The sequence below is a fragment of the Enoplosus armatus genome, chromosome 19 (assembly GCF_043641665.1).
Source record: "Enoplosus armatus isolate fEnoArm2 chromosome 19, fEnoArm2.hap1, whole genome shotgun sequence".
NCBI classification, from domain to species: Eukaryota; Metazoa; Chordata; class Actinopteri; order Centrarchiformes; family Enoplosidae; genus Enoplosus; species Enoplosus armatus.
Window position 1 is genome coordinate 4953260 of NC_092198.1, and position 24487 is coordinate 4977746.

The following is a 24487-nucleotide window of genomic DNA, read 5'->3' on the forward strand; positions in this document are numbered from 1 at the left end:
ACAATGCACACCAATGTATCCAGCTGCACTAATGTGGCCACAAAATGTTGACTGAGATGAATCCGTTTTGGTGAGCTACTGTAATGTTCTCTACACTCACAGTCTGGATCTCCGTGGGGCCTCATATAAAGTACATCTTCTTAAAGATAATGTTTAAGTTCTCAAACCCAAAATGCAACAGCAGATTTACTCAGAGGAGCCGCCTCTAAAACAGGAGTTCCTATTACTTTACATTGCCTACACCCAGGCTGTGACGGCCCGATCGATGGCCGACACCATACATTGTTGGTAATTTACTTGTTTTTCATTTCAGTACATAAGGTATAAACAAACAAATGATAAACAGTTTTTGGTGAAGCAGGTGCATTTTTATTCTGGTCTACATTGTGACATTATGTTTCCAATTTGAGTGCATGCATTTTAGTTAACAGTAAATGGTCATAGGTTTATCAAAGTGGTTTGGAATCTGTTTCTCCACATGCTGCTGCGTCGTCTGTCCAAACGATGAGCTGGAGTTTGAGGCAGCCTTTTATGCTAAAACAGGAAAAACAAATCAGGTCACAGTATTTCTGAAGACAGTATTTCTGAAGAATTGCCTTCTTTCAAATGAATGCCACTACTGTTTTATTGGACAGTGAAAAGAAACAAAAACAGTACAGGCCTACCTAGCGACACAGCTGTTTGTAGCAGAGCTACAAGTCTACAAGGATCATTAAATTATGTTTGCTGCTATGCAAATACCCAACATGTGTTAGTTTGCTAACCTAAAGTAAAGAAGGGATCATATTAAAAATAGACACGGTGAATGGTTGTTGTGTTTGCTCTTGACACAGAGGATGAGTTATTCCAGGGTCAAATGCATTATCAACAGTCAATGTTACTGCCCTCCAGTCAACTCCGTCTGACCATGACTTCACGAGTGGCGTGACTTAAGTTAAGACATTTAAATGAGAAAATGCAAAGACCAGAGTTTGCAGGAGATGTTGTCATTTTCCCTCTGGTTGGATTTGTTCCCCTAAATCAGGAAGTTGTTCAGCTAATTTTGCTCATGTCATGTACTGTTGGGTGGTTTAATTTACTGTACAACAATACTTGTATTTCATATGTTCATTACAGGTGTTTACACAGCTGTCAGATAAACGTAGTGACATCTGTCAATGTGGCATGATTTGACTTGTTTGTTGGCAAAGCACCATTTCTTCATCGCTGGATTGGAACATCTTAAATTAGGGAATAAACAGCTGTGTGTTTATCAAGGATCTTCGGTGCAAGGTTTTATGAGACTCAAATGGAGTTGAACCAACTGAAACTGGTTTCAGGGGACTGGCTGCTGCTCTGTGACCTCCTGAAGGAGAATGCTTGATTTGGTAAACAAATGTCCATGGAAAGCTATGTGGATATGTTGTCTAGTCCAGCTGGCATAGAGACATGCCATCCATGCAAATGGTCTTTCATCACAAAGTCAGGACTTCACAACCATACCACCCCAACACACACCCTGTCCAGCCTTACCCAGTCTTTCTGACAGATGTGCTCACTCACTTTGACTCTAATTCTGATGTGTACCTGATAGATATGGAGTACAGACGGATTTTTGATTGCTAATTGCAGCAATGCTGACGGTTGAATCATCTGCTTTCTGTACAATGTAAAGCCAAGGTAAGAGCTTTTTATTAATGTATTTTTATCTTCGTGAGAGCTCTTAAGAGAGGATAGATCTTAGGCACTTAAGCACGTAACACTTAACTGTATTATAGACAGTATTATCCCGAATACTGTTATTAGTGTATTCGTTTTAGTGTAAATAGCATCTTAAAAGCATATATATTATAACATTTGTCTGACTTGATGAATGTTGTAACAACTGCCCCTGAACTTCCTCCACACAGTACTTTCACACTTTAGATAAATTTTGCTACTTACGTACTTTTACTTAAATAAGATTTTGAATGCAGAACCTTTACTTACTAACCGAGTATCTGTAATTTGTGGTATTGCCTATAATGAGCATATGAAATACAAGGCATTGTTGTACAGTAAATGAAACCACCCAACAGTACATAACGTGAGAAGAAATGTGCCTTTCAAAGTCAAAATGAAACGGTTTGCCAGTGTAAAAATGTACATGCAATTCATGCGACAAGGAGCTGTCCAGCTTGTATACTGTTAACAGGAGAACAGAGAGCTAACACAATATTTTGTGATATCCTCAAGGTGGACTGCATGGATATTTCTCTACTTAGATAAATAAGTGACTGGCCGCAAAGAATCAGAGTAAGTGAGTGGGCAGTTTACTCTTACTTTAACGGGGGAAATGGTTCTTACACAAAGTTGTACATGGGGGGTGAAGACTTTTCTCTTTCCTGGGAACACCCACACTGAAAGGAAGCAGATTTAACGTATATCTTCAATCATTGAGGTAATGTGTTGAATGATGAATGATCTACAGATTTAAACACCACAAATACATCAATTCTGAGCTTGGACCTCTACTTCTGTGAAGTTTGTGAAGCTTATAATGTTTAGTTTGGTTGAAACCATGTTTATAGTCTATATGCAATTCAAAATAAGAAAACCACTTGAGGTTGAAAAAACACCACATCAACACTTTTGACGATCTCAACAAAAATGCAAAGCAATTATTATCATTATTACTGGGGTATTTTATAATAAGTATTATGGGTATGGCTATTGAGCAGGTATTCCTGTTATTGTGTCCAACCCTTGTGAAAGAACATGCACGCCTTTCATGTGCTGGCTGGCAGTGCTGTTGTTCCAGTGTTACATTACCACAGCAGAACAATAGCCAAAAGACAGCCATGTCCTACCTCAACAAGGAAATGAGGTGGGCACGAGCTGTACCACAGCAGACATACTGGGCGTATACCGCCATTGATGTGTGCAGAAGTGACCAGCGCACTGTTACGAGAAGCAGGGAAAACCACCAACTCGTTGTTTGTCCACAGTCAAAGTGATGCAAACAAGTTGTGGAGCTAAAATATGAGCCACCCATACTTTGGAAGGCAAATCAGATAGCTGCTGAAAAGAGTGCCGCTGAAAAGAGTGTCATGAAAGCATTAGTATAAACATGTTATAATAGGGTAGATGCAGCACTGTACTCATAGTCAAATGTAGACTGGCTGATGTTGAAACAGATGACACACAAGTCAAATAAACCTATATGACCAAGAGATTATGTGAAAGTAAATACTGAGTGGCTCTATTAGGCCCTATGTTGTTGTTTAACCATGCTGTTAACCATACCAACAATGATAAAACATATTGCGAAAGGTGTTGCTCATAGTGACAAACCCGCAGAAATAAACTAAATTATCACTTTGCAGTTAATCCGCAGCTCAGCTCAGGGGATTTAGCGTCTTTCAGGTCATTGTTTTGGTTTTACACCTTTATTGGTTTGATCTACTCTTGCCACTCTCCTCAGCCCGGTGAAATAGCTCTGATAAACCAACTGTGCACAACCTGCCCAGCACCAAACAGCAGGCAGACAAAGTTAGCAACTAGCTAATTAACATAGCGGAGCACTTAACAGCCAGAGAGCCAGATATTTTTCCTCAGGAGTTGGCAAAGATCAAAACAGAGCTAGAATGACTGTTGGACTTTGTTTGGAGTTTGGTGACCAGAAACACAACTCCAAATGAATGCTAATTTTTGGTAATAGACAACTGTATGCTAACATGTTCACCAAGTGGAAAACTTCGCCTGATGAAGGCATTAGAAGAAGGGTCAGGGGGTCAATCCACAGAAGTTTTGATGTGCATGGTGATGTTTTAATGATTCAACTTATGTCATTGTCTTTTCTGTCTGAAACCTCTGTCTTGTCTGTCCAAACCTCATCAGCAGCATTGAGTGCTTTTGTTGACGTCAGTGCAGAGGATAGTTCATTTGTTTTTCCATTTGCTTAGCTCAAGTGAGCACTGGCTTAATGGCTGCTCTGTGCTTCCATGAAGGTAAAGTGCACCATTTCAGTTCTTATAGGTGTATAAAAGCACTTACCCTTCACTACACCCCTGCTTGTGATGCACCATAGTGCTGGTCAAGGGTAAAATTGGTCTAAAGCGAAAGATCAGATCACTCACATCCAGTTTTGTCTAGAGAGGGTATATGTGTGTGTGTGTGTGTGTGTGTGTGTGTGTGTGTGTGTGCATTTGTGAGAGTGTGCATTTTCAGTCTCATTGTTCCTTAATTGGTGTGTTTTTCCCCCCACCAGAGTAAAAATGTATTCCAGGGTGTTCATGTTTCTGATTGGAGCTGTGTACATCTACTATCAGGTACAGATGCTTCTCACTCTAATGCCTTATATATCTTTGGATAGGACTATAACCAAGTGAATCTTGTTTAAATTTCTACTTTAATTGAATTTTTATATTCTAATAGTCTATTTTAGTGCACACAATTTAGAGTGTTACAAGTATATAAACTGACTAAAAATGAAAATGACAAAATCCAACTTTGTATGATGTATATCCATGTTTATTTGACAGAAAGGCTAATTCTGTTGTTTGCCTGTTCTTGCCATTGCAGGTCCTTGCCTCAGGTGAGTTGCTTGGCTACATTGTCATATAGGACACTTCCGTAAATACCTCCGAAAACATCCACAAATTGGGTTAGAATTAAAGGCCTGGTCTCACCAGCACTGAGTTTAACTTTGGTAACCCACAAATTTGCAACGTTGACCAATAAAAAGTTGTCGTGACAGTGCTGACCTTTGAGGGGACAGAGAGTCCAAAATCAAGGAAAGCTAGCGTAGCCTATTAGGTGCGTTGCACGATCTATTTTTATTTAACATCCTCTGTCGGAGTAAAAACTGTCCCACAGAGAAATTGTTTGCAGGCAGCTGTGAGACAGGCAATAATAGGAGAGTGTTGTAATGTAATGTAATGTATTTGTTGTATGTGTATGCATATAATGGGGCTAATAAATACAGTGGGGATTCTGACCTAATGTAAGTGAAATTGGTGAGCACAATAATAATAATTAAAATAATAATAATGAGGGCAGCAACACCATATCAAAATCACATAAAAAAGAGTAACACTGTCTTGCTATGAGATGAGATTTAAAAGAACTAGATGAGGAAAAAAGAAGAAGAAATTATAAAAAAAAAAGGGAGAAAAGGCCGTTATTCGGGTGATTGGGATCCTTAATGATTCTCCGAGCTTTATTCTTGCTGGTGTAAATATCCTTTAGGCAGGGTAGAGCACCACCTATTGTATGTTCAGCTGAACGAACCACTCTTTGCACAAATGTTGTTGTAGAAGATGTCTACACTGCTGAGCTGATGGTGGAGAGTAATGTAACGCTGGACGCCCAGACCATCCTGTCAGCTTTGGAAGGAATTGTCCTTAATGTGAACGATATCACGGTGACCCTCTTAAACAATACACTGATAGCAGGTAACATGCTGGAGCACTTTCTTCTTTCTTTGGTTATTATTCCAAACAGTTCTTCTTTAATACAGTGAGGGGGGAATGGATGGAGGTAGGAGGCATGCGACACTCCTCATCATGCACTGCACAGTTATTGTAACGTGAAAGAAATCCATATTTCAGCAACAAAAGGCACAGTGCGTATTCCATATCTTAGAGTTTCGAAATGCCAGGAATCTCAGATAATAAATGATTGCTATTGATCAGCATACCTATCAAGCCTAAGATGTGAAGTTAAGGTTGAAATGAAATACGCCCTACACAAAGTTTCACACAATCATCTTTGTCGGACGGAGATTCAGGAATTCTAGGTAGCATGTAGAGGCTTATTGGAGCTACACACATACTGGGGGAAGGATAGCCAGTAGCCATGGGTTTGGCCCAACACCTAACACAGAAGTAAAACAAAGAACCAAGAGTCTACAGTACTAATTAACATGGTAACTGAACTCAAGACCCAAAAGCCAGAGTTAACCCCAAAGCTAGCTGGCTAACCCACTAGTTCTACTTTGCCAGGTTTGTTTTTTCTTTGCTGTAGTTTCTGGTTTAGTAACAGCTTCCTGTTAAACACTTATTTTTGAGAAATTAGCAATAGCTGTTTGTATGCAGATACAGTTTCTTTTTTCCTTTGGTATTATCAAAGTTCATGATAGTAAATCAAACGATGGTCCTCCATGAAAGATGATTTATGATTTCTGTGCTCTTTGCTCTGGTTGGAAGTGGGTAGGACTCTGTTAGAAAAAGGTGATGTCATGTCTTTCCATGCTCCAATCAGAGTTTTGCAACATTTGAAAATGTGCAGTAAGTTGTAGGGTTGTTTGCGTATTTTGCCACGTAACTGTCTTTCAAATGTGATCACACGGTCCCGATGAAGCTTTTGAATGTTCTCATATTCTCTCTCTGACTAAATAATATAACTTTGATTGTTGAATAGTTAGTAATTATATTCATTGTTATAGAGAAAACCAATTTGTTGTGGTTCTCTTTCTAGAGTGCCTGATTGTTGGAGAAGAATCCACTTGCAACTGCTCTGACGGGTACATTTGGAGCAACGAAGTGTGCTATGATTACGGCTGTTGCCGTGACTCTACTTGCACAAAAAATGTGTCCCACATCGCACCCCTCTGCATTGCCAAAGTCAACGGTAACAGTCCTAATGCGGGTCAAATTTTCCTCCTTTTTTGTAGTATTTGTACCATTATATTACTCCTTTAATTTAATATAATTTAATATAATGGAACGAGAGTCACTCTAATCTGAAAGTGCTGCATACTACTGTGTTGTGTCTTTTCCCGTATGGACAAATATGCTTGTTGATATCACAACTGAAACTAATGATAATGTTTGCAATCAACACAGTTCAAATCAATGGATCAGTTATATTGAGTGCATACACCTGGGATACCACCAAAACTGAAATGGTACGTTATCCTCTCATCACAAATGTATACTTAAATATTTCTTAAAGACGTTTGCCACTGTAAGTCAGATATAAATTATTTAATGCTCTTTCTTTTCAAAGCTTGTAAATGCCTTTGGACAACTGAATGGCTTTGAGTACCTGAATGTAACCGGTCAGAGGTATTGTACTTTAAAAGATATCAATCTATTCATTTGACGTGTCATTTCTTTTTTTAACAAAGAAGACCTTTGACTGAAGTGAATGGTGTGGCGGCACCTTTAACCATATGTGACCTAAATAATTTAATAGGTACAGTTTTTTACTCGATGCGGTGCATTTGTCTCTGGTATATTTACCTTCTATTCCATTATTCTTTATTAAACAGTGACCAAGAGTTTACTGCCCTCACGTTTCCAGGCCTCTTGTCAAATCCTGTAAAAACAAGACCTTAGAAATGGACAATGGACAAAAAGCATATAAAGTCCATGCAGATACAAGTGGACGCCCGGACGGGAATTCCAGTTCAGGAAATGTTACATTCATGTGCCACACTGAAGTTGCAGGGAGGTAGTTGGGAGGACAGTGGGTATACAAAGCACAGGACTTTGACACTGTGGTTCCGCGTCCTGCATGTTCCTCCAGGTTTTAAACACACCAATTTCTCAACCAGCTTCTTCCCATGAGTGATGGGTAATTATATGAACTACATTTGCTTGTGTCTTATTAGTGGTATATAAATGTCATTTTTAGGACACTCAGTGACCCAGCCGTCATTTGACATCAGATAAAGGGACTTGGCGAAACCAGTGCTCGCAAATAAAGTTCAGTATATTCACTATAATAATTTAAAAAAAAACACCTCTTTCTCAAATAAGTGAATTGAAACCATTTAAACACAAATTAAATTCAAGATTTGACAGCCGTCACACCTTGGTTTTAAGCATTCCAGTTGCAAATCTCATGTTACTTTTATCACAAACACACTTTCTGTCCCACTGACCAATGATCTTTCATTGATCCCCTTAAAGGCAAGAGGACAGCATTGCTGACTTTGAGGCAGCAGTCAGCGTCAAATTTGCCACATATAAACTTCAAGGCATAGTGACTGGCCTGGAAACCAACCTTTCAGCTACACTTTTGGTCGACACTACAGGTCAGTCAAAATATAGTTTATTGTCATTCATTTAGATCATGACGACTGTAACTGTTTCTTAGCTGTTACAGTGCATGCTCTCAATAGACCACTATCTGCTGTATTTTTTGTTCTGCACTCTGACTATGTAATGTGGCCATGATGCATCAGAATTAGGATTAGTTTTTATTTAAAAGAAATCCAGGAATCTATATGGGTTTCTTTTGAATATTAGAAATAACAATTAATCAATGAAAGGGTATACCTCCTACTAATCATAAGTACTGCATTGCCGTGACTATATGTTGCCTTCTTCACACAGGATTGGTCACCATAGAGTCCCCGGCGGTAGTGTGCTATGAGTCCTCTCCACAACTGAATTGCACATTTGAGGAGGCGACGGACAGCTCTGGCTGGAACATGAGCAGGACGTATGAGCGCTTTGAACTCAACACAGGCATGGTGGTGAAAATGTACAACTGTCCCACAGAGGTATACAAGTCCTGTGCTGGAATTACACTCCAGGGGGTGACGGGCATCTGGGCAGGCAAGTACAAATGTTTCACGTGATTCTTGCTTAAATTTAAGTGAAACTAAAATTAAAATTTTGCTAAGATATGTGTAGCCTACGTATTTGGTTGAAATTGTAAAAGACGAAATTTATATTGTTTTATTTATCTTTTTTATTTATATTCCTGCCATGATAGCGCACCCTACATTAATGTTCTCCAGGTGACAATTACCGTACTGGAAATGTGATTGGTGTAATATCTCTGTGGGCATGGCACAAAAAATTGTTTGGAATATCACTTCGTTGTTAGCTGTTGCTTAGTCCCATCTTTGAACTGAATACTTCCTACATTCTTCCGCAACTTCGTACGTCAGTTACTGTGTGCACCAAATAGTACTTAGTAGTATAAGCACAAGTCTTGCACTTAACTATCATTTAGAGGTACTTGTACTTGAGTATTTCCATTTGATGCTATTTTCTACTTCACTACATTTAAGAGGGAAATATTCCACTTTTTACTCCACTACACATATTGACAGCTGTAGTTGCTTTTCACGTTAATATTTTACATAAAACAATTAGTGATAAGCTTATAAAACACAATCCGTTTAGATTAAACCAGCTGTTCTCAGCCTTTTTGGCTTGTGACTTCTTACAGAACAGCACTTAGGGCAGGTTGGGGCCCTTTGTCACATTTCAAATGAGTTGTTAGCAGTTCCACCAACAAGACATTTCCCTTCTAAATGTCTCAGAAAGTTTCATTTCAATAACTGTTTGAGGTCTAAACAAGTAAAACTATCCAAGATGTTGCTAAAAAAAAGACAAGTTTATAGAAAGGTTTTTTGAAAATTAATACAGATTTATGATGCAGAACTTTTGTTGTTGGGTTTTTTTTTCTTTCTCTTTCCTACCCCGTTTGTCACATCACAACCCTTCAGATTTATCTTGTTTATTAATCTTTATGTTGGGAACCACTGGACTAAATAGCTAACTGTATAAAGTAGTTATGAGAGTAAAATGCTGCTTACACATTGCTGCATCGATATTAACATTATATCAATATTAACATAATATAATATCATATACAATAATAGGTCAGTCATGGGACATTTTTCTGCAAAATGAACTTACTTTTACTTTTGATACTTTAAATTACTTTAAATTAACATTTTTGCTGTACTTCTGTACTTTTACTTAAGTAGGAATTTGAATGCAGGACTGTAATGGAGTTTTTTAGATTCTTGAATTGATAATTTTACTAAAGTAATGGATTTAAATACTACTTCCACCACTGCCAACACGTAAGTTGACAGTGCATTTCTATAAAAATTAAAAAAACATACCCAAAAAGTAAGGATAATTCAAATTTGAGTTTGACTTTAAGGGTGTTTAATTCCAAGACAGGTCAGCTGGTGACACTTCTGATCTGAGTCATCTGTGAGAGAAAGAGCTGTTTACTATATTTACTTAAATGTTCCCTACAGGCATATACGAGTGTGGATTCACTCATGGGTCAGTCAGGCACACAGCCAAGACACAACTACGGGTGGCACTCCTCCCTGATGAGATCAGCCTGACGATCAACCCTCTTACTGTTGACTGTTCGGGAAAGCAGAGCACTGATAGCGTTGAAATTGCCATCACTGCCACCATCTTAAAAAGCATAGAAAGCTTTGAGGTTTACTCGATCTACAAGGGTGAAAAGAAAAGTCTGTCCAACACGTGTAAGACAAACCTACAGTATCTCTCAAATCTGTCCTCTTTCCTTCTTTCTGTTAGCTACAGCATAAAACACTACTTTGACAAAATCTAATTTAAATTCACATTGTACCTTCAAACTGCAGGTAAAATCCACAAACCTAACCCTGAAACTAATATTGATCTTTCTTTACAGCTGATGGAGAGCACCTGGTCTATGAATTCAATGTTCCTGTTAGCTGCATGTACACCACCGAAGCACAAGCTGTTAATGTCACTTTTAAAAACTCAAAGGGGCAAGTCAAAAGTGCACAAGTGCTTATCCCAGTAATTTATGGTAACTGATTCTTTAAAATTTGTAAATTCTGTATATTCAATTTAGCCTGCCTTATTTTCAACTTAGTCTATGATATAATATGATATTCTCATATACTGTAGAATAATATGTTACTTTGTTGATTACAATTTATTTGCATTGTCATCAACTAATGATTTCCTGTATTTTTCTCCAAGGTGGTAAAGCATTTTGCAGTGCCGAAGTACTAGATGGAGATTATTGGCCTAACACCCCATCTAAAGACACAGTGATTAATCGAACATGTGCAGAGGGACGGAGTGGCTTTAAATCACGCACTTGTGACGGCACTACCTGGCAGAATGTGTACTCCTACTGCGTCAACGAAGAGTTGAACAAAGTTTTAAATGCAGCAGATGTGAGTGTGGTTTCACGGCTCATAATAACCTTAATTATAAGGTTCTATCTGACTTTTTGTCAAGAATTACTTATTCAAATGGTAATATAGGTTTTTAACATTTTGTGTAAGTTTATTTTGACTTTTATGCAATAATGGCCCTAAAATATGACAAGAGAAAAGAGTCCAAAGTTATTCTAACTTGCCTCTATAGCATCCTACCAGCAGACCACCTATCTACCTTAGTGCTCAGAATGTACACAAGATGACCAATTAAGTTTTGTCTCTTCGCTGTGTTACCTCTCTGCTCTGAGATTTGGGTTGAATTAGCTTACAAGATCATTAAAATGTTGCTCAAAATTATACATTTATTGTTTCAACTAGTGAATATTTTTACCATTAGGTACCATGCTAGACAGCTAGTTTGCTAATGTTAATTACAAAGCTCACACTGTTTGTTAGTAAGATTTAATGTTATTGGTAAATTAATTTACTGTGACTACTTCAGAGAATACTGCAATGGAGGCCAACATTTTGATATGTAAGAATCAGAGATGAATTCAGGTTTCCGGCTAGCTAATTACTGAATATTTTAGCGATCTGATGCTAACTCTACCGTCTCCATGGCACGGATTTGTGCCTGTTTAAGACTTGCGTACTGCAGCACAGTGATGACAATGACTAAATTCAGTGTTCAGACTCTGATAGTGATAGATAGGCAAAAATAGAAGTAAATCTGGAAGCAGAAAAGTGACAGAAGTTAGCAAATTAGCTAACGTGCACTACATAAAGTAAATACGCAGAGAACATTTTTGAATGTTTTTTCATTGTTTTCATTTGCTTTGACAGTAAAACTTAACTTCAAATCTGTCAGTGAAAGTCTTTGATGTGACTAAATGTGTTCAAATTTAAAACATGTATCTCTGTGAATATTCTCAGTCATTCGTGTCATAGTATATCCAGAAGTCAGGAATCTAAAGCAAGTTCAGTTTCCCTCAACTAAACCCCTCTGGATGTAAATTGTTGTCTGAGCCCAAATATCTTATACTGTAACTTTTTTCAGGAATCAATATATTGATGTGATGTATCGAAACAAAGAGATTAAACTATTAATTCGGTCATTGATTAGTTTAAAGCCTTAGCAGACCGAACCTTATTCCAAGAGGAAAATTAGTTCTCAGAATTAGAAAGTTCTATTTGTCCACCTGACCATTTAAAATGTGATAGAATTATATGTGTGCCTTTAGGATGCCTGTTATTGCCTGTTAGAACTTTATATTATATCAGTTTTGCTGTCTGGGATGTGAAACCTTTGAACCTCAGTCTCAAAACCTAACTGTTTAGACCCTGTTAGACTGTTTAGATGTATTATTTGCGCTATTGTACACACATGGAGAATTTTCTTTTGTTTCTAGAACTTCCTGAATGGACTAGGGGCTACCCAGGAGGTGGCCAGGGATATATTTGGAGGACTTAAGAACAGCTCTACACTCAATACTGACTCCAGTGACACTCTGGCTGACATCAGCGCTTCCATCAACATTCTCAACGTGATGGCCAGTGCATCAGAAAATGTTGTCTTACAGGAGGATGTCTTTCCTGTAAGTCCCTGTTGATTATTATTACCTTTACTGTAACACATGTAGAGTTTTGAGCTTGAAGGTTCATGCTTGACCTCGGAAACAGCAGTTTGAACAAAAATTCTCAACACCAGGTCCTATGTAGGCTTTTTGTTTTTAACCAAATCTCGAGTTGCTCAGTTGTCACGGAGGTGGTTTAGTTGTTTTCGGTCATCTGAATTTCCTTACATATATCATAACAACTAAACCATGTCCATGACAAGGTCCCAAGATGTGTTTAAAAGCTTCACTTCACTAACGCACACTAATTTTCATTCACATATGCAGTGAAATGCTCGCAGTGTAGGCTGTGGTAAAGGAGAGCAAGACTAGCAGGCTGAGGTGGACAAAACACAGCACAGTAAAGAAAGGATGTGTCGTTAAATTATGTTCAGATCAGCACCAATACAGATTCTCAGGATCAACTTGGGATGTCACTACATAAAATATGTATTTTTTAAATTCTTCTGTTTCAGGATTTTGTTGACGCAGCTAGCAATATGTTGAACAAGACCTGGGATGCTGTCAACGACTCTGCAGTTCATGAGATGTCAGCAAATTACCTTCAGTCTGTGGAGCTTCTGGTGAAGAATATCAAGGTCAACCAGAGCAATGGATTAGAAAGTCAAAACTTAGATCTCAAATTCTGCTCAAGTATTGACTGTAATGTGTCTGTGTTTGACATCAATGTGAATATCAACAAGAGCGCTGGAATGATAAAAACCGTTGCTATGAAAAATCTAATGAATAGATTAAGAAACAACTACCGCAAGACGGTGATTACCAGTCTCTTACTATCGGCCACACTAGAGGACAACAATAATTCGTCCGTAGTAATTACACTGAACTTCCCCAACGAGCAGCTGGAACACACTGAACCTTTCTGCGTCTTCTGGAGCACCACAGCAAAGGACTGGGCAGATACAGGATGCATTGTCAAAATGAGTGATGGAAACCACACACTCTGTGAGTGCACCCATCTGACTGCATTTTCTGTCCTCATGGCCAAGGGTGATATATCTACTGATGACCTGGATATCATTACCAGTGTGGGCCTGGGTGTGTCCGTCTGCTCCTTGCTGATCTTCCTCATCATTGAGTCTCTAGTGTGGTCAGCTGTGGTCAAGTCCAACCTTTCACATTTCCGTCACACAGCCCTGGTGAATATCGCCGTGTTCCTCTTGCTCGCCGACTGCAGTTTCTTGGCTTCCACCTCTCCTGAGACTCTCAGCGACACCTGGTGCCTAACTTTGACCGTATGCAAACACCTGTTTTACCTAGCCATGTTCAGCTGGATGCTGTGCATGAGTGTCATGCTCGTCCACCAGCTCATCTTTGTCTTCAGCCCGCTGAGGAAAAGAGTCTTCATGTTCTTCTCCAGCATTGTAGGCTATGTTTGCCCAATCCTTATAGTGGGATCCAGCTATGTGTTTTGCAAATACACCAACAAGTCCTACCACAATCCAAAAACATGCTGGCTGGTTTTTGAGAGACTCTTGGAGGGCTCTGTGCATGCTTTCCTCCTCCCTGTGGGAACTGTAATTTTGACAAATCTCTTCTCCATGGTGGTTGTCATTGTCACTCTGGTGAAGTCCTCAGTCCCTGACGGCAGCAAGGCAGATGACAAGGAGACAGCCAAAAGCATCATTAAAGTGGTGGTTTTTCTAACGCCTGTCTTTGGAGTAACATGGATTATTGGCTTCGCTCTGCTCATATTGGATGAACACAATCCCTTCTTTGTTATTGCTAACTACAGTTTCACCATCCTCAATTCATTTCAGGTAATTTGAAATTAACCATGTTTTAAAATGAGTATGGAAATAAAAACCAATCTGGGGGGGTGGGGTTATAAAGAAGTGACCTTACCAGACCTCTGTAGCCCGCTGCTTATCTCTGCTTGAGGCAAGCAAGCAAACCCAAACTCCACACCCTTACTGTAGTTTTTATTGCCCTGTATGAACATCAGATTACTTCCTGGTGCAAAATCTTGTCATTGGACACAAACAGCTAATGCCGATCGAATGTGAATGAAGTTCAGAAGAGAAATGCTATGAAATGTATGAAAAAATATCTGCATAAAAACACAGAAACCTGTTACACTTCACCTCTTCTCTTGCAGGGCCTTCTCATTTTGATAACAGGGTGTATTGCAGAGCAGAAGGTAGGTTTATCTTTTTATCAATGATAATATCCATCATGTTCAATCAATGATTTATTGCTAATCTCTCAAATGTCCAGTTGTCATAAGCAGGGAAATACTTTGAAACAGCTTAAATGACTGAATCAAGCCAAATAATACACCAACATACTGCACTAATGCCTTGTGTGTTGTAATTCCATAGGATGCATGAGTTTGATGCCCGGGGGCCCAACTAAAACTAAAACCAAAAATGTCGCCAATAATTATGTTGCTTAGTATTTACACGACCATAAGCAATCTACTGTTTTTATTATCATCAGGTTCGAGAGGAACTGTTAAAGCTCATAATGGTAAGTTTACCAATAAGGTCTGTCTAGAATTACACCACAAAATGATGGAAACATGCATCATAGCTCTGTTTGCTTCCACCCTCAGGCAAAATCAAAAGGAAAGAGTGAGAGCACGAAGAATTTGACTTCAACCACTTACACAAAAGACAAATGAAGACTCTTAGAGGTCAGTCTTATATGATGTCGTTAATAGTTTTTTTTTTTACTTGTGTCCATGCATATGCTGCGTCTTAGATACACAAAGTACAGCGGAGGCTGATAGGAATATCATTAGTTTTACAGGTATTTGGTCATAAGCCAAAGTATTGGACAAATTGAAATTTTGAAATTGAAAACGCTTCGTTGTTGCAGTTGAGTTCATGCAAAATTGTCCCAGAATTCAAAACTGAATAGATTTAAGCTGCACATTGTGTTTTCACTTTTCTCAACACCCTAATCTTTATAGTTTCTGCCTGCCACTGGCAGCGCACACAACAGAATTTTAGGCTCTGTGATTGGATGTTTCTCTGCAATGCACCTTGGGAGTCATAGTTAACTCTGATTTTTACTTAGACTTTTTATCAAAGAACCAGATATTTTCTAGCAAATTTGTACTGACAATTCAACAGAGGGAGTGTCATACCCATCCAAGCCTTGTAAAATAGATTTTTACCTCCGGAGCCAGGGTGCCCAAAATAGCTCCTCCCATTTTGCAACTCCATAGTTGTTCAAACATTTCTCTCAAAACTACAAATGCAAACCTCATGATGGTGCGAGAGGAAATCGCAAAGAGATCACCAAAGCCATTAGGATACATCGTCTGGGAACCGTTAATGTCTTTACCAATTTTTATGGCAATTCATCCAATATTCATCTAATTTCACTCTGCATTGTGATACCCAGAGCCATACTGCTTGCATGACTAACAATCCTTAGCTATATATCATTATTTAGACACCATGTTTTTTGGTTTTGTTTAATTACTGTAATTTCATAATTTCATGATCGATGAATCAGTACACTTGAGCATTTTTAAAGATTAGAAACAGCAGCATTTCTCATGATTCAAATGTTTCTTTATTCTGTGTCAGCAATATACAGTTTGGAGATGTGTTATGAAGTATGACACATGTTGTGCAGTCGGTCACACAACATGGTCCAGTGGCTAATGCTGCTGCAATAACCATAGCAACCAGCAACTTAGCATGTTACCAAGTTACATGAAATCGGACTGCCAGTTTAAATAGGAACTAATCAGTTCTACGCCACATGTAAGCAGAAAATATATTCAGTGAGTTAGTGAATCCAGTCTATAAAGGTTCTAAATACTTGCTCATCTCTACATTTCAGAGTGTGGAGACGGAAACAGCAACTGACATGTATGCAGCTCCACTTGCAGCCAACAGGAGAACGCGTCTTAGAGTTTGCTTTGTGTTAGATTATAGTTCCTAGACAGATAAAAAGGCATAGACGGCTGTCCTGAAACCAGGTGAATTGTTAACTAAATCTTATTAAATAGAACACTGGTGTTTTGATATTTGATATTTATTAATTTGACAGAATTAGCCATTATTAGTAGTAGCACTAGCATGACTGTCATCATCCTCAGTTGAGGCTGACAAAGATTTCCCATTAAATCAATGTTTTTCTTAAGATACAGATTTTGTTCGATTTGCATTTTAAGTGCTAAAGAAGTGAAACACAATGCTGAACTGTCACTGTATAGCTTTAAGGAGAGGCTTTAGCTCCACACTAACTCCCATGTTGGATGTTGTGCATTCTGTGCGCCCAGATTTTAAGTGCTGACTGTATATAGAACAAAATAGATTTTTTATGAGAGAAGTTTGGCTTGGTTTGATAGTTTTGTTTAAAAGGAAAGTCTGTAAAAGTACACTATTTGAACCATAACCTGTATACTACGTGTGCCTTACAACTATATGTATCTAAGTTATATGTATATGAAATAATATGAAATGAAATAAAAACAAGGAAAGTACTACTGAGACTACTGATGCTATCCTCCTGCAAAATGTTGCAAGTTTAGGGGTAAGTTTCAATTTGAGAGTTGAAGTTTCCCCTGTTGTTGTTGGGGTTGGGCTTTTGCTGTGATTTCAATGCTGAATGGATGCAGAGGACACATTATTCCTGTGTTTGTGTTTCACTGAGCTCTCGTGATGACGGTGAAGATGGCCAGTGTCAGAACTACAGTCCCTGCGGCACCACCAACCAGAGCTCCCAGAATGCTTCTGTCTATGTTCAGTTCCTCACACATCTTACCAGTGTAGTAGGTAGTTTGGCTTGATGCACACCTGAAAATAAGCAGACAGAATTATTTTTATTACGAAAAATTACCACATACACCGAATTTACTGAGTCCTGTGTCACCTGGCTAGCAAGACTAACTTGAGCAGTGGGCAGCAATTTGTATCTACCAAACACCAGTATTCAATTTAGATAAATGGGGTATGTACATTAGGAAAGACATTAGTACATTAGAAAGTGCATTAAGTCCTATAAAACTATAAAAAAGTCAGTAGGCGATTAGATTAGCTTAGCATAGCATAAAGACTTAAAGCAGGATGTATGTATTGCAATGTCATTTAAGAATAAGTAATAGTGAGGTAGTATATGTAGAAGATTTCCAGTCTCAGTTGTACATTTGGGAGGAATGAGTCTCCCACTGAATGAGACATTGTCCAAGATGACCCTCAGCTTGGACAGCATCCTCCTCTCTGCCACCACTGTCAGAGAGTCCAGCTCCACCCACACAACGTCACTGGCCTGTGGTGTCGATCTTCACACTTAACTCTTTAAACACTTTTGGGTGCAAACCTGATGTAAGTTCTTACTCTAGCATTAGCCTGTGCCTAATTGACATTGGATGTAAATTCATATTTTTTGGAAATGAGGACTGGCCAAAATAGCCCCAATTCACTAAAAATAAAAAATAAAAACCAAATATTACGCGTATGGTAATGCAAAAACACATGTCCTGTATATCCACCCCTGCAATCACAAACACACACCTGCATGAGGCTTTCCCTTCACTCTCCACACACACGCCTCCATTAAAACAAGGGCTGGGATGACAGGGGTTGGCAGCACGTGCCTCTCTGTGTTTTGGAGCCTCCATTCTCATTTCCTCCTCGCTGATTGGCTTCTCATCTGTGATGTCATGACTTGGCGCGGCCGGTTTGACAGGCACCTCAGTGTTGATCAGGTGGGTCAAATCTAACGAAACAACAGGTTAATAAAAATGTTTTTAAAAAAGACTGAAATATGTAAGAGAAAAGTTTAAAGTTGCAAATTTGTGAGAAAGATTTTTAAAAGTGTAGAAAATTAGCTATTGTTCGCCAGACTTGAAGAGCTGGTATTTCTGATTCTCACCATTGAAGTCGGCAGTGATAATGAGGTCATTGTTCTTGAGGAAGCTCCTCCTGTGCAGATGCTTGTGAGAAATGAATGTGCTCCAACCAAAGTCTTGACCGCGGAAGCACTGGCAGCTGCCATCCCACACTGCTCCTGAAGTAGCTGTTGGTTTGTTCCAGCGGGCATCAGTGTCTGAGGAAGGGGGGGGGGGGTAGTAAAGACAAAGACAAAAACATATTATGCATTTCTGAATTCTACATATTTGTGGTTGAAAGAGGATGTCACGTTGGGTGAAGTAATGCGAAGATAGATTGTCCAAAATGAACAGGTTTGGTCAGAACAAACAGAAAATGAGGGACAACTAGTAAATTACAGTTACTCAGACACAATCAAAAGATTTCAAAGGTGATACACATGGGTGTACAATGTGATGGTTTTGTTGGTAAAGAAATTGCTGTACAAGATGTTTAAAGCTGTTATAGTGTGGCTTATAGTGATGAACACAATTTCTACGGCGCTCCACTGTATAGTGTCTTTCAGCTCAGTGTTTTGGTTTAATGGACGGCAACTTTACACATTTTTTACCATCATAAGAAATTCCATTCACCTCCTTTGTAATGTGGTGTAGCAGAAATCTCCAAACCTGGGCAAATAAAACCAAAACTATCTGCATGGCTATATGCTACTAGCTGTAATTGAGTTAAACCAACCCTTTCATCTGGCAAGTTTCCTAAATGCCAGTAATGTGGGCCTACCTGTGGTGAAGCTTCTTGTAGAAGACATCCTCAGTTTCACATCGGGGTCCTGGTCCATGGCAGCAATGGTTGCCTGCCTGTTTTGGGCTGGCCACTGCATCACTGCATCATTGTCCCCACTGCAGAGGTGCAAGCTCATGCTAACATAGTCTGGGTAGGCACTCTCTCTACCATTTGGGTAAACGCTGATCCCGAATGAGTAGCCCTCCGAGTTGTAGAAGCACTTGCTTTTAACCGGACTGCCGACAGGAGTGGCGGCGAGAACATTGGTGATGTTGTGGATTTGCCAGACAGCATTGGGGCAAACGGTCTCAGTAAGAGTGATGTCATCAATTAAGATGGCGCCCGAGGAGCTGGATGACCCTCTGATGGCTTGGAAGAAATAGCGGAACTTCTCTGTCACCTTGAGAGTCACATGGGCTATTTTCCAGGCAGTATCTCCATTACCTGAAAGAAAAAAAGCAGGTGATTTATTGGGAATAGATTTTCATTCAAAGAAAATATTATAGCCTACTCAATACTACAGGGTGTGTTTCAAAATAGTCAACCACTGCATGGATAGATTGTCACGTTTTTCATTAAAAAAAAATTAAAATGCACTGTGCAATTAACACAGTGTGTATTCTGTGCTGACATATGAATGATAAAATCAAATACCTGTAATGGTGTGGATCTTCCTGACACTGCGCACAGTCCCTGTCCCGTCATCAGTCCTGATCCATATCACAAGTTTGTCCCCGGCTGATCCGGTCATCTTGTAGAAGAACTGCAGGCACTGCTCGTCTCTCTTGGGGTAGAGGATGCGTGACTCCAGCAAGGCACTGCTTCCAGCTGCGCCGGAAGATGTGTCAAACTTCATGAAGTAGCCAGAATCTAAAAAGACAAGCGGCCAGTTATAGTGAAGACTGTAATTAGCACATAATGTCATTCAGTATTTACCCAAATGGCTAAAAGGCTAAGAAGCATTTTAATAGTGTGGTAAGAAAAGCAAGTGAATGAGATTTTAGCCAATACGGGACAAGAAAGTCATTTATGTAAGTCAGTCAAATTTGATCTAATTACTCGCCATTCTGTTGCATTGAGGCTACATGCTATTATAAGTAAAAATGAATTATTTAGTGTGCATTTTGATGAGCAATGTGTTGCTTTTTTAGAAGGGAAATCTGTACTGTTGGACATTCAGATTAAGTTTTTAATGATTTTAAAAAGATTATTATTCATGAGACATACAATAACATATCATCTTATTCTACAATTGACCTACCTTGCTATTTTTGTGTACTGATATGTATTAAGTATCAAGTTTTTGGGGGGACTAATAATATTTGGCCAGGCAAATATTTGCAACACCCTCCTCCCTAATTTCTAACTTTTTTGTCACAATTTATTTGACTACAAGATGTATATGAAATTTGCTCAGTACCTCTGCATCGTCCTGCCAGGGTGTGGTCGGTATCGGCTGGACTGCTCAGCGTCTGGACCCAGTCTGCGTTGTCGTCCTCGTTCTGGATCATTCCACAGATGTTGATCAGCTCAAAGGAGCACTGGTCCAGGAGAGTGTGTGTGTTGGCTGGAACGGGACAGTTATCAACAGTCAACCTACAAAGTTTTAAGCACTGCAGAGACGGCAAAGAGGAGTGTGGGATTTTTATGTAAAAATCTCTCTAGTGTGACTCAGAGCTGCATTTATCGCCTTATATAGTTGATATGTCAAATGTGTCAGCAAACAATTGTTGTTGTTTTTTTCCTTTTTACACATCTAGCAGACACAGAGCAACATTAGCATTCATTTGGAGTTGTCATTATCACATAATTCAGCTGCTAAATCAACCACCATGCTCACCAGCTAGTTGCTAACTTTGTCTGTCTGCCGTTTGGCGCTGGGCAGGAAGCGGCCAGTGTGTTTATCAGAGCTTGTTTGCTAGCTGGTAATGGGGTGAAGGTGTGGGCCTGAAAACCAAAACAATGATCCAGAATAGACTAAAAAACTTAAGCTGAGGGTACAGATGGCAATTCTCTCTGGGTTCGTCACTATAAGCGACAACTTACATACTTGATCCATCGTTGATCTAAAATTTCTGATTAGTGCATGAGAAACAAATGTATTTCACGTCTAGTGTGACTGCTCCCACAGCATCACACAAATACACACCTGGAATTTACTTGTTGAGCAAAGTGGTACTGATTCTTAACCACTTTCCCTGCCAGGATATAGTCAATCAGCTGCCTTTCTCTAGCATTTAGGCACTTGGATAAGGAGACACTCACCACAGTCATACATGCGGTTGAGCCTGATGATATCCACAGCACTGAAGTCCAGCCGCTGGCCAATGACCTCGTTAAAATACGGTATGGTGGTGGTGATTGTGGGGATGCTGTCGTTCTTGTTGAAAGACAGCGGTCGGTAGTGCATGATGGACTCATAATCATACGGTGTGTTCATGTCAGTGATGAAGTCATCCTCGTACTTATTGAAATTGTGCTCCATCCCTGTAAGGAGAGAGTAACGTTAACATGTAGATAGTCAAGTGACATTTTACACACAACACAACATATGGATATGTAGAGGCTATAAACCCTGTAGCTATAAAAGCGATACTGTAGTTTTTTAAACTTGCATGACAGATTGTTTCAAATAAATGCATTAAAATTAGACTCTTTGACCAAAGAAATAAGATTTAGTTTTTAGCACCCGACCAATTTTACAGAAATTATAATTGTATATTTAAGGCAACAGGACAGCTGTTCCTAAAATCAAGGCTGCAGCCCTGAATAAAAAAAAACTGAAGTAATTGTGGCCCACCTTCTTCAATCTGGTCCCACCAGATTTTGACGTAGTTGTCTCTATCTGAGCGAGACTGCTCATGGTAAAAGCCCAGAGCGTGGAGGAGCTCATGCTGCACAATGGCTTTAGTGTCGCACCTGGCCCCAATGGACACATTCTGGCCCTTTCTATCGTCTCCAACATATGACCAGCATCTGAATCGATGAGATGGAAAATGTGAATGACTACTGAGCTTTGAATAGCATTTAATCACATCATGTTCTTAATGCCTTGAATTGATGACTTGATAGCGTGGCCCGTAAAGTTGTGCAACAGCCGAGATCACTCCTGAGTCAGTGTGGCTTTCTGCAGCTCACCCAGAAAGCTTGGTGAAGGAGATGTAGCTGCTCTCTCCCTCATAGGGCTTGAAGTCCACACAGGATCTTAAACGGTATTCCTCAAACGCCTGGAGGATCACACCTTTAGCATTCAGTTCTAGAAAAATGGAAATGAATGAATTCACTGTTTCATCTATTCATCAAATTATTTGCTGGTAGAAATGTATTCTGCTGTGTACCTAAAGAATCGGTTAAGATGTAGGAGATTGGAAACTTCCATCTTCTTGTTTGATCAAGGATCGCATTTCTGCTGGGCTGCAAGACGCATTCACAGTGTTGAGAATATGCTTTTGAGTTCTTGACAAACAGAATCTCTACACAGATTCTCTGTATACTTACGTTACCAGCGATGTCTCCCTCAAACAGGTGATTTAGCCCTAAAAATGTGGAAAAATACACGTTTAGTATATATGAATATCAGTCAACAAAGCATATGATCACAGTGCATGTAGAGGGTAGGGCTTAAAAAGTATACCTCTATTGATCTCAAGTATGTCGTCCCTCAGTTCACCAGCATCTGCATTGTCACCTGGAAGATAAATGTATTGTCACAGCAAAAAAGTAACAAACAAGCTTGTTTTATGTGCATATGATCAGTGAAGTTAATAGGAACCAACCAGTAGGTGTTGGAACGGCTTGCACCTAGCATACAGAAAGAGATACGTCTCAATTTAAACTTTCTACAGAGAGATTTTTTATATATGTTTCTCAGTGCGATTAAATTTCAAATACCCTACCTTCAAAACCACAAAGACTCCAATCAGCGCCGCAATCTTTGTCAAACGGTCTCCAGAGCCCATGTCGTGATCCGGACAGAAATGTGTTTCTCTGGTGCCAGTGTAAACATGCCCATAAAGACAGCAGCTGGAGGGGAACTTTGATCAGGATTATAGTTTTTAATGAGTAACAGGCATTTCCCACGTGTCCTCGCTGCCGACTGACATTGTTGTCAGGTGTTCTGCCATGTACAGGTGATGACAGCATTAAAGTGTCGACCCTGTACAGAGGCAATGGAATCAACTATAGATTGAAGATAAGATAAGATAGGATAGACTTTATTTATTCCACAGCGGGGAAATTTACAAGTCACAGCAGCAAAGACAGAAAGGTGTAGAAACACACAGCAGACAAGCACTGTGTCAATAAAAACCAGAAGTATTTTTTTTTTAAAGCAACATACATAAATATATACACGGAAAATATAAAATATGTACAGATGTGCAGATTTATGTGCAGTTAAACAGTCTTATAGCAGTCGGAATGAACGACCTGCGGTAGCGCTCCTTCTTACACCGTGGGTGTAGCAGTCTGCTGCTGAAGGAGCTGCTCAGGGCCCCCACAGTCTCGTGCAGGGGGTGAGAGGTGTTGTCCATGATGGATGTCAGCTTGGCTAACATCCTCCTCTCCCCCACCTCCTCAGTGGAGCCCAGCGGACAGTCCAGAACACAGCCGGCTCGCCTAATCAGTCTATTGAGCCTCTTCCTGTCCCTGTCCGTGCTGCCCCCCCAGCAGACCACAGCATAGAAGATAGCCGAAGCTGCCACAGTGTCATAAAAAGTCCGGAGCAGTTTCCTGCACATTCCAAAGGACCTCAGCCTCCTCAGCAGGTGGAGGCGGCTTTGGCCCTTCTTGTACAAGGAGTGTGGTCAGACCAGTCCAGGTTATTGTTCAGGAGAACACCCAGGAATTTGTAGTTCTCAACCACCTCAATGTCCATAGTTCAGTGAGAAACTTTGTTGTTCAAAAGCATTTTATGCATGAACTGATCTTAAGTCCAATAAAACAGGCAATTACATTGTTTATGGGTTTGACCTCTGACCTCTCTGTGACCCGGGGACAGTTGTCTTTTACCAAGTCCTGCAGGCTACTTCTTCAGAAAGCAACCTTGCAATGCAGGCCAGCAGGAGGGGTTAGGAGGGGTGAAGACACTGCTTGTGCAGTTCATTCAATGTGAGATTTATTACAGTGATGATGGCTTCAAGGTGAACACAAGACCATAAATAAAGACACTTCAATCTGTCGTGCCATAACACGTCTAATACCCTGATAAGGTGCTATTACATTGTCCTTATCTTACAATTACTGCCCTGTTATGTATCAAATGTCACCACAGCTGAATAAGTTGCTATTAAAGGAGCACTTGAGTGACTTATTATTGCACTTCCATAAAGTTCAGGGACTTACAAGAGACAGATCTGAAAAAAACAGCAGTCAAAGCTGAAGAGGCAGAG

At 39.6% G+C, this 24487-nt stretch overlaps 2 protein-coding genes across 2 annotated transcripts; one reads left to right on the top strand and one right to left on the bottom strand.

The window, feature by feature from the left end:
- The first annotated feature begins 4235 nt into the window (after positions 1-4235).
- On the top strand, positions 4236-16953 carry adgrf3b (adhesion G protein-coupled receptor F3b). The gene is made up of 17 exons (XM_070926198.1): positions 4236-4289; positions 4543-4555; positions 5280-5414; positions 6439-6591; positions 6807-6868; positions 6970-7028; positions 7878-8002; positions 8304-8528; positions 9977-10216; positions 10387-10527; positions 10704-10903; positions 12298-12483; positions 12978-14282; positions 14621-14662; positions 14962-14991; positions 15077-15157; positions 16321-16953. Exons 1-16 carry the CDS (start codon positions 4236-4238, stop codon positions 15143-15145), a joined length of 3039 nt encoding a protein of 1012 aa, XP_070782299.1. The 3' UTR covers positions 15146-15157; positions 16321-16953.
- Positions 16954-17128: 175 nt separating this feature from the next.
- Positions 17129-23109, bottom strand: mep1a.2 (meprin A, alpha (PABA peptide hydrolase), tandem duplicate 2). The gene is given in 15 exon segments (XM_070925415.1): positions 17129-17279; positions 17997-18201; positions 18358-18531; positions 19095-19541; positions 19752-19967; positions 20518-20664; positions 21363-21584; positions 21898-22073; positions 22236-22353; positions 22436-22511; positions 22596-22633; positions 22732-22785; positions 22874-22898; positions 22994-23079; positions 23082-23109. Coding segments are annotated over 15 exon segments (2163 nt in total).
- Positions 23110-24487: the final 1378 nt, after the last annotated feature.